The sequence below is a fragment of the Saccopteryx bilineata genome, chromosome 2 (genome assembly GCF_036850765.1).
Source record: "Saccopteryx bilineata isolate mSacBil1 chromosome 2, mSacBil1_pri_phased_curated, whole genome shotgun sequence".
Taxonomy (NCBI): Eukaryota; Metazoa; Chordata; class Mammalia; order Chiroptera; family Emballonuridae; genus Saccopteryx; species Saccopteryx bilineata.
Window position 1 is genome coordinate 342876971 of NC_089491.1, and position 11199 is coordinate 342888169.

Below are 11199 nucleotides of genomic sequence, written 5' to 3' on the forward strand. Positions count from 1 at the left end.
GGAGAGGAGCTGGCGGGAACGGGCCTTAGGGTGGATGTGAGCTGCTGCCTCCCAGACGTCCCTGATATGTACATTCGCAGGGCACCACCACAGCGATGGCCTTGCAGTGACCCGTTGGGCTTGGGGCAGAGCAGAGCCCTCCCCCACCCCCCCCCACCCCCATCACATCGCAACAAGGCAATATGTAGGAGTTAGGGATACGCAGGCATCATTTCTCCTTTACAAGAGTGGAAAATGTCACACAGATGGGTCCCTAGTCCTGGGAGGCGGCAGAAATGATACTCCAGCAAAGATGTGGTCACGGAAGGAGTAGCTGCTTGGGAGAACGCCTGTCTGCACAATATGTGACTGCCCCAGATTCCTGAGAGAACCTCCGGGGGGGCCTTGGTTTCCTAGGCAATGGCTTCTTGAATTAGTAAGAGCATTTCTGCTGCCAAGCCTGAGGCCTCAGTGCTGAGGCAGGTTCTCCATGGGGCCCGTGGGTGTGGCAGTACCACCAGGGCCGCCCTGCTGGCCCCAGAAGGGAGTGGAGCTGCGTGGTCCACCCTCCCCTGAGAAGCGGGTTTAACACCAGAATTCTGACTGTCAGCTGAAATGTATCATGGTGGTGCTGGGGTGGAACCTTTACTGGGTGGCTGACTGAGTGTTTCCTGGTGACATTGCAGGGTTGCAAAGGAGTTAGCTGCCCCCAAACAGTGCTATGCCGGCCTGGCATGTCATAACATGAGCAACGCGTTCCGGGGCCCCACGTGTCTGTGCTTCTGCTGGGTTAAGGCGTCCTGTTTTCTTTAACTCTCAAGCGAAGAATTGATTATGTTGTCATCACAGCGTGGTGGCACTGGAGTGGAGAGCAGGCCTGTGAGGGAACCTGTGGGTATGGGGACCAAAAATGTCCCACAGAGCCCAGGGCTTTCCAGTTTTAGGATAGAAAGTCCCACATTCCGGGGACACACCTGCCACCTCCACCAACTCCCAGGCAGACTGGGATGGTTGATTGCCCTACTAGGGAAGCAGGGCTTGGAAAGAAGTCAGGAAGTTCAGGGAACTGGGGCTTGTGGGGGAAGCACTGGAAGTCTGTGCACAGCCGGGGAGCATTGAGCACTCTGTGTCCCTGGGGGTGGGGGACACGTTATCACATGCTACACGATATCACATGATCCTATAATGCACTCGGGCACTGGTCTTTCAAGTCTGAGAGGACGGAAGGAGGCTGAGAGGCGCAGACAGAAGATAGGAAGGACACTACGGACATGGGACCAGTCCTGGATCAGGGGGCAGCTTGGGAGCTGAGGCCAGAGATATCCAAGAAGGAGGAAGTTGTCGAACAGCCAAGAAGCTAAAACTGGGGGAGAGACTAGGAGCTAATACTTGGCAACCAGTGCAGTGTTAATTAGCGATGATGGCAAGGTGAGGGAGGTGGGCGAGGAGGCTATACGTGGCGTTGGAGCGCAGAGTCGGCAGACGGGGCAGGAAAACTGTTTCCACTCTCACTCCAGCTGTGCCTGGCATGGCAGGGGACAGGGGCAGGGGACAGAGGGTGGGCAGCAATCCCAGGACACCCCCCCCCCAGACAGGTGCTGACCAGACACACAGGTAGGAGTGGCCGGGGTGGGGCCATTGGTCACAAGGTGACCTGATGGATGTGGGGACAGTCATGCCAGGACGCAGGTGTTGTTTTTGAACACTCAGAGGGAAGCACTTATGTTGACATAGTTTGCTCTGCCCGTTGGCCATGCCTTCCCACTGACAGATGGATTTGCAAACAGGGACACTGGTTGGTTCTCAAGGGCCCTGTTCCCTTGATGGCGAAGAGTCTTATTAGCACAAGCTACGTGGGTTGGTGCTGTCTCTACGAGCTGGACTCCCTGAGCTCCGAGTCCGTGTGACTGAACATCCTGGCACAGAGAGGGTAATTGGGTTTCATTTCTCGTTCCAGCCAGCTGCAGCTGACTAGATTGGGCTGGCTGCCTGGAGGGCTGGGCTGAGGCGGAGTCTGAGGCTCCTTCCAGAACCAGCAGGAACGAGGGTTGAGATTGGCCAGCCCTTTCTGCCACAGGAAGGGGCTTGCAGCTAATGAATGTCCTCGGACTTGGCTGTCCAAAGCACAGTCCCCATTATGACATACCTTGGGGTCTGCTTGCGAATAGACTAGGCCAGTGCTTCTCAAAAATGTTTAAATCACTGGACTCCTTTCTTCAGATGAAATTTCACATGGAAACAGATCAAAGCGAGGCTCTTCTGTCCAAAGAGAAGGGAGAGGGCTGGGTGCCTCTTCGGTTCCCCTCTTGCTCCTGAGACACCTCCGTGGAACACAGTTTGAAAAGCACTGGGAGGCACTGCTTTAGAAGAGAGCCAGGGAGGATCTCTCTGCAAGGATGATATTTGAATTGAGACCCAAGAAGAGCTAGGGGAAGGCCTTTCCAGGCAAGGGAACAGCAAGTGCAAAGGCCCTGGGGTGAGTATAAGTTTAACTAGACACAGAACGCTCTTTTGTATGTCTATCATGTAGGGAGTGAGGGGCCTCTCGTCATCCCTCACAGGTCTCTCAGTAACTGCTCATGAGACATAAAGTGGCAGACTCTAAAGACCTAGTGCCAGAACTGAAGGTCTGCTACTGGGGGACAGAGGAGGACTTCGTACTTGCCCAAAGGACCACTGTTCTCTGGGTGAATGGAGAGAGCTTGCAATTCCCAGTGCTGTACAATCTATTGAGATAGACTCTCCAGCAGAAACAATTAAAATCTTAGTTCCCAAAACCTCAGTGAGGTGGTGGCCACGGCGGTAGGAGGGAAGACTCCACTCCACACTCCTCAGTTCTGAGAGTCAGGTCCATCACACTGGACAGAGAGCTGAGTCAGGCTGAGCCATTGCCCGCTGTACCCCATCTCCCCCACTGTGTGTCAGAGTGCATGGTTATTTCAGTCATCAGAACATGAGAACATGCTGCTAATTAACAATGACAACACATCATGCAGCCCGTCCATCAGTTTATTGAGAATCTGCCTTGCGCCTGCACATACCCACTTCTAATTATTAATGCACATTTTCAAATTGGAGTTTGTAAGTGTGGAAGGACGGAGAAATGGAAATCCTGGAATGCAACCATGGACAGTGGCGGGCGTGGAAACTCACCCAACCTGTGCCCGCTTTTCCTCATTGGCACACGGCATTTCCTAGCAGGTTGTATAGACGGCCTGCTTAACAGGCCATCTTAAGGGAGCACCCTGAAAGTTTTCTCCCCCATCCATGGAAATAGTGACCAGTGCTAATAACACAAGAAATTTCAAAAGGTTTTAAAGTCTCAGAACAACTAACAGGAAGTTAAGGCGGGAAGACGCCCCCCTCCCAATTAACCATGTTAACATAACAAGATGTATGTTATCAGCAAATTGGGCCACTTCCAATGGGTAATTAGGTCCACAAGGACCGAATCTCGTCACTCTTGATTTATCAACCGCATCCTCTGCGTCCTGTCCACCCCTCTTGCAGAAGACGCTATTAGAATTGTGCGCATAAGGCTGTTTCAGCTCATGGCCACTTGGGAGGAACAAAACTTGTTTGAGGTCAACCTTCTTTCCCAGAACAAATCACTGGGCTTAATCAGGAATCTCGCGCACCTTCCAATGAGGAGACATTTTTTAAAGTACCCTGTGTACAAACGGTTTATGTAAAGTCCTTAGCTGACCTCAGTCCCATCGAGAGCTTTGATTTATAAAGTGATGACTCAGCCCACAGATGTATGTAGCTCAGAACTTTCTACCAGGCTCTGAGCTATGGTTCCAAGTGCCTTCATATCTCAAGGGCAGCGGAGATTTGAAATCAGCGTGTGTGTGCGCACACACCACACACACACACACACACACACACACACACTTCCTGTCCTCAGTCTAAATTCTAGTAAATAATATCATTGCATGCCCAGGTTTCCAAACCAGGACTTGAATGTGTTCTTGAGGCACAAGCAGGCCAGCTCTGGTTGGTAGGAATTTGGATTATTTGAAACTGGCGTCCAAATGAAGCTTGCTTCACCTCCTGCACTCCTGGGCCATGGCTGTCCCTCCTTGTTAGTGCTTCCCCCCTCTTTCCCTCTGGCCCCCTCGGCTCCTCCCCCCACTTGGGTCTGTGTCTATTGGTGATACCAAGGACCCCAGCCCTAACACAAGGGGCTCCTCAGGCTGATCAACAGAAGTCACCTAAGGAACTCTTAAAAATGAAAGAGTTCCTCCCTCTTCCCCAAGAGATTCTGACTCAGAAAGTTTGGGGCACGCCCTGGTCTGCCCTGGACGCCATTGTGGAATTGCGTCTGAACCGCAGTGCACAGCAGGGGGGACCCGTGCGTGCTCTGTAACTCTCCCAAGTCTGGGACCGCTGTTCTTCCAAGTGATGATGGTGCCGTTAGTGTCTGTATGTTGTGGCTGTCCCTACACACTCATGCATGTACACACACACAGACATGTGCACGCATACACACCTGGGCACAAACACACACGTGCACACAGATACATATGCAGCACTTGTGCCTGGGTCACCCCGAGGCCTCGCCTCCAGTTGCCTCTCCAAGCAATCCTTCACTGAACAGTCATTCCCTGGTGCCCTGCTCCCGCCTAGCAGTCCCACCCCACCCCCCTGCTCCCAGAGGACTGCAGCAGGCCCCTGACTGGTCTCAGCACTGTCCTGTCCACTCACGACATAGTGGTCTTTGGGATGCAGATCAGAGACACCAAAGTATGTCCACCCCTGCAGGCCCTCCACCTAGAGCTCAGACCTCAGGGGCTCTCTGCTCATGTGTTCACCCCACTCGCTGGGGCTTCCTCTGGCCCCTCCTCCAATAGCAGCGCCTCACATACGCCCTCCAGCCCCCGAACATCCTGTCTAAGACTGTGTCCCCAGGAGGGACTAGGCTCTCTATCCAAAATGCAGTCATAGGCCAAAGGCATGAACTCTTTCCCTGATCACTGCCCCTAGTCTAACAGGATGGTCCATTGTACAGCTCCCTGACCAGTTTTGGAGCTGGGTGCTCAGGCACAAAGCAAAGCAAATATAAATAAATAATAATAAAAAATAATAAAACTTCGTTAACTTGCTGGATGATGCTCTAGGACTCTGCTTTTAATTTTCAGTTCTCTGGTTGTTGGTAAAATTAAGCATTTTTCACATTTATTGCCCATGAGTATTTCTTCCCCTGTGATTGGACCTTGGACGACTGGTTTCCTCTTTGTCCAGTAAAACGTTTCTCCTAACTTGGTGGTTCCAGAGTGTGGTCATTGGACTAGCAGCATCAGCATCACCCAAGAACTTGTCAAAATACTGATTCTCAAGCCACACCTGGACCTACTGAACCAGCTGCTGTGGGGGAGGGGCAGCAATTAGCTTTAGCAAGCACTCCTGGAACACCAGACCACCCTACCCCTGACTGAGAGATACAGAATTCATGCCGAGTCCAGGTGGACAGCAGCGGGGACCCCCGAAGGGTAACCACCTTGTGTGACACCAGTCTTAAATAGTGCAGAGGATAAGCCTGTGGACTCCGGAGCTGGGCCTGCCTGAGTTTGCAGCCTGGCCCTGCCAGTTACTAGCTGTGTGATCTTAAGCAAATGTGTGAAGCTCTCTGGGCCTCAATCTCCTCAGCCAGTAAAACGGGGATCATAAAAGAACCTACCTCACAGATTTGTTGTGAGAATTAAAGGGTTAGTACCTGGGAAGCACTTAACACAGTTTCTAGCATGCAGCACTTAATATTAGGTATGATTGGTTCTCGTATGGCCATTGACATTATCACAAGTTCACAGGCCTGAGGGCTGGAATAAATTGGCCACCAGGAGACAAGAGGCCTTAAATAAACATAAACATAATGCACCTCTCTTGTTCTCAACCCCTAAAAAGTATCCTTCTCCCTCTACCTTCCATCCACCCAACCCAACCTTTCCAAACTATGCCTACCTATGTCCTTAGGCTGCTGCTCTCATCAGTGGTGACAGGAGAAACACAAGACACAGAAAATAACTGGGAAAAGCTCTTGAACTCAAATCAGGTACACCAGCTATCTGTATTGGTTTAAAATGGGTGTACAATTCTATAGCATTTTATAGCATCCTGTCTCCTATATCAGCCGTCTCAATGGTTCATGGGACCAATGTTGTTTTTTTTTAAAGAGGAAGTCATAACATTCAGTAAGTTTGTGAAATGCCTCACAAGACAAGGTCAGAAAGGTCAGCGTGTGCAAAGTGGCTTGAGGATCTATGTGGTGAGGAGTTGAGCACGGAGCCTCTCGGACATGCTGATGCCACTGCCACTTTGTAAAAGTGTGTCTCATGGGGTTAGCATGCCAAGGACAACACATTGAGAAATGTCCTACAGGAAACAGGAAAGGGCTTCCAGAATTTGGATGACCTATTGGCGAATGGATTAAAGGAAAACCCAATATTGGTAGACATTATGTATAGAAAGAAAAGAATAATGATATCTTTCTCTTTAAAGAAGTAGCAAATAGAGTGTTTTCTGTGTCTCCAAAGAAAGACAGTGAATTTTTTTTAAGTGAGAGGCAGGGAGGCAGAGACAGACTCCTGTGTGTGTACCTCAATAGCGATCGATCCAGCAAGCCTCCTATAAGGCAATGCTCTGCCCATCTGGGGCCGCTGCTCTGTTGCTCAGCAACCGACCTATTTTATCACCTGAGACAGGGCCATAGAGCCACCCATAGCACTTGGGACCAACTTTGCTGGAACCATTCAAACCGTGGCTATGGATAGGGGAGGGAGAGAGAGAAGGGGGAGGGAGAGCAGTGGAGAAGCAGATGTTTACTTTTCCTGTGTGCCCTGACCAGGAATTGAACCTAGGGCTTCCATATGCTGGGCCGATGCTCTACCACTGAGCCAACCAGCCAGGGTCAAGACAGTGACTTTTTAAAAGCTTCAGAAAAAATGAACTGAATGCTCTCTGCCTTGCTCCACTTGATACAAAACTCTATTATGACGTTTATTTAGTATCTTCCCAAAGGAGATGCTTCCTGAGTTTGTCCAAGACTGGACAGTTAATGCAGAGCAAGGAAGGCTTGATCCCTCAATTTTGTTCTCCTCTCCGCAGATATTTCCAGATGTTGAACTTGTTTGCGAGTTCCTCTTACCTCGATCTTTTCTTTTTTTTTTTCTTATTCAAGAAAACTGAAACTGTAATGAGCCTCACTTCTCTCTCTTTTTCTCTCTCCCTCTCCTCTCCCTTCTCCTCCCCATTCCTCCCACCACCCCACCGCCCCCTGTTTCTTCCCTTGCTTTTCAGGAACCTTCTGCATCATATCACTGTGCACTTGTGTGGCCGGGATCAACTTTGAGCTGTCACGCTACCCTCGCTACCTGTACGGACTCCCAGACGACATCAGCCATGGCTATGGATGGTCCATGTTCTGTGCGTGGGGGGGCCTGGGCCTCACGCTCATCTCGGGGTTCTTCTGTACCTTGGCCCCTTCTGTCCAACCTGTCCCGAGGACCAACTGCCCTAAATCCAGACCCGAGAATGGGACAGTGTGCTAAAACAAAAAACAAAACACAAAAAAAACCCCATACATATATATATATATAAATATATATATAATATACATATATAAAACAAAACTAACCCCAGATGGTGCCAATGCCAAGGGGGAGTGGAATTGGCTCAGGCATCCGCATCCTGTCAGACTTTGTGTTTGCTGCCCCATCACTGAGATGGGGAAGGCGTTCCCACCACATGGCTCTTCCATCAGCTCTTAACTTTTGGCTCCATAGTTCATTGAAGACAGAGTGAACGTCACCACTCGCGACAGGGTCCTGATCCCCGTCACGCACGAGGACGGGGTGGTGGGCTGGGAAGGGACGGTGCTGGTGGGTTGGAGTGGCACCGATGTGGAGAAGGAAGAGTGCCACCCCCCTGGGCCAGTCACCCCAACACCGATCATACCACAGAGAAGCGACGCCCTTATCTGCAGAATGTCACCAAACCTCTGAGGCCCTGGTGGAACCATGCCTTCACCTGTTCTTCCTGTTCTGGTTCCCGTCCTGGCCCACCAGCGACACCCAAGGAGCGGAGGAGGAAACAAATCAAGAAGGAGGTTTTCCCTTTGCTGCCAAACTTTTGGACCAAGTCCTAGAGGTGGAAATGGGGAGAGAGCAGCCTGCTGAGAGGCGAGATCGGCATCGACCGAAGAACACCTCAGAGGATGCTCAGAAAACCTAATCTTACCTTCCAGCTGCCTTACACCAAGTTAAGCAGGAGGCCACCCTGCCCCCAGCCCCACCTGCACTCCCTGGGCAGGACCGGAGCCTTGGAGTGATGCTGTGATGTCTGTGTGTGGTGTGCGTGTGCGTGCATGTGTATGTGTGAAGTCACCACTTGGGGTGGTTTCCTTTCTTCCTTTTCACCTTTTAAAATGAAAGCCCTGCATTATGACTGTTGTCCCTCTACCCAGCGGGGTGGTGTCGGGGCCCAGCCCCGAGGCCCCAAGACCGGGAATAATAACGAGGCTCATGTGGGTGCCAATTCTGCAGCTTCCCATCCCTGGAGAGTGGGTGTGTGTGTGTGTGTGTGTGTGTGTGTGTGTGGTGGATGTTTTCTGAGTGTGGGTTTTATTGTGCGTGTTGCATTTTTTTCTATTATTTTTAGTGCAGCTGAAATTCCCAGAGGGCAGAAAAGGAACAACAGAACCACTGGGCAGAGGACCCTGTGGCTCTTCGCATCACAGTTCTGGGACACCCCGGGATTTCATCCTCTAATTTCTGGAGTTCACTACATAGCTGGGCACAAGAGCCAGGAGTGACGAGGGGGACACAGTTCAGGAGGGGTGACCCCTGCTGCTGTTGTACAAGTCTGTCCACCACACGAGACCTTTCCCTCCCCATCGTGGAAGCTGTCCTTCATCACTGGACATCCACCCTTTCCCCAGAGGCGACTTCTGTCCAGGCGAAAGGAAAAGGATCACATGCAGAGAGAGCGCCTCTATGCCCCATGGGCTCACGTTTGTATGATATTGTGTAAATTGATGGAGAACTCTTGACTCTTCCCATTCTCCTCCTTCCCCTCTTGATAGTCAAGGCCATGAATCCCAAAATAGCCGCCATGGTGCCTAGCGCCCAAACAGAGGTGGCCTGCATCCAGCCCGGTGTCTCCGGCTCACTTGAGCAAATTGGCGTGCACCAGGTGACGGAGCTACAAAGTCAGCCAGAAAGCTGTGAAGGCCGGAGGGGCAGAGGGCTGCCAGGTAGAGTGGGCAGGAGCAGCTGACCGCCATCTCAGCGACCCTGCTGGGGCTGAGCAGCCCCGGGGAGGCGAGGAGGGAGTCCCCGAGGTCTGCAGTCATGCATCAGCCTTGTGGGTGAGAATTCAGTAGCGTCAGGAAGAAATAACGCTTTGAGTACCTTGCCAACCGTTCAGCAGCCTCCCTTCCCACTCGTGCGCCCTGTTTCATCATCCTTCCTCAGGCCTCCGCCTTTTTGACCTGCTAACTCCTTAGCATCTGCCTCTCCCACTCTCTCATCCACCCACCTGTCAGTCTCGCCTGTCACCTCATCTTCTCTTTCCGGCTGTGTGTGTGTGTAACCTGCATCTGGATAGGACCCCTGCTGTGCACGAATGGGCCTGAATGTGGTCTTTGTATGCGTGTATTTCTCTGGGGCATTTTATGCATACCTGTGCCAATATGTATCTGGACACAGGTGTGGGTGTCCTCTGCAAGATTTTCTTGCCCGTGACTCCTGTTGACTTCCAATGCTGCTTCTAAGAAAGGTTTCTAAAGCAGAGAATTTAGTCTATAAAAAGGGAAATCATTTTCAAGAAGGTCCAGTTTTCAACTGTACAGGGAATTGTTTTCAAGTTTTCTTTGAGAAGTCAGATTTTCCTCTTTAAGGGGAAAAGCATGCTTGGGCTTAAGGAAAAGTGAGGAGAAGTATCTCAGATTGAGAAGCCTCTGTCTTCCTTCCAAAGGTCTTGAATGGGCTCCACTGAGCAGAGAAAGGCAGGTGTCCACCAGCATCTGTTTGGGGCCAAGGGCTTGTGTGTGACCCGACCCGAAGGCCGGCTGTTTTCCAATTGCAGGAAAACGAGGGAAGGATTCTCAATGGGGTCAGTGGCTATCCATCATCTAAACTTCTCTGGAGTAACCACATTTGAGGATCTTGCCTCCAGACCTATCATTATTTATCCACTCTTTTTTTTTTTTTATGCCCTGCTTGCCATAAAAAGATCGTCCACTCTCTCCAAGCACTAATCTTTATGGTAGACCAGTAACACAGCTTATGGCACCCCTTTAAAATTGCCCTGAAATGTTGGGAGGGCTCCTGGGAAAGAAGGAAACCATCTGGGCTACCAAGTCACCATCGCAGGGTAGGAGCCCCGAGCTGCTTTTTATTTATTTATTTATTTATTATTATTATTATTATTATTATTATTATTATTATTTGTTAAGGGGGCCAGATCTGTACAGACACACACACTCTGGGGTCTGATCCGGCTTGGGGCCCAGAACATGCCCAGCCACATGGCCGGGAGGGGTGCCCTGTATGAATGGCAAGTCCTGGCCAGTGGGAGACCTTCCCAGGCGACCTGGATCTCCCAGCACAGACACTGGAGCTCAGGTTAAAACATGCCGCTCCAAGCAGTTGCTGAAGCTCCGTGGTGGGAGGTGGCTGAGGGAGAAGAAAAGGAAGAAGTGAAGGAGAAAGAAGGAGGAGGCTTGACTGTGAGACTCTTTACGTCCAATTCTAACTCCCTATCAGAGTAGAACCCAGCGTCCTGCGGGATTTAGGGTTCAGCAACCTCACGAAAGCTCCCAGCCCCCACCCCGGGTCAAGTTCAAATTCCTTACAGGGCTGCATGCAAAGTCTGTGCCCTGGTCTGTGTGACGTCATGTGTTCTGAGCTCTGTGCGTGTCAGCCTTGAGTGTAGGGGCCACTTCAACTTTTATTTCCTTCTTTCTCCTGTGAGATTGAGGATTCAGGAAAGTGGGGTGTCTGCCTGGAAAGAGGTTCTATTTCTTTCTCTCCCCATTTTGGGAGTTCTGGTTTCTTCTCTTCTTTCCTTTTCCTTTCTCCACTCCTACTTTTCTTCTGCATCAACAGTGGTCAATTAGAATAGTTAAGGAGTTTGTCTCGAGAGAGGCGCAGGCATCCAAGCAGCCCCCCCCCTTGCCTGTCATGGAGGTAGGTTTTATAAGGAGGTCTGTGGTTCCTGGGC

At 50.9% G+C, this 11199-nt stretch overlaps 1 protein-coding gene across 1 annotated transcript in view; it reads left to right on the forward strand.

The window, feature by feature from the left end:
- The window catches only part of TMEM178B (transmembrane protein 178B), a 320171-nt gene extending 310455 nt beyond the window's left edge, over positions 1-9716 (forward strand). The window contains exon 4 of the mRNA XM_066262467.1: positions 7276-9716. Within this exon, the coding sequence (XP_066118564.1) occupies positions 7276-7526 (251 nt within the window). The 3' untranslated portion in view covers positions 7527-9716. The remainder of the gene's footprint in view (positions 1-7275) is intronic.
- Positions 9717-11199: the final 1483 nt, after the last annotated feature.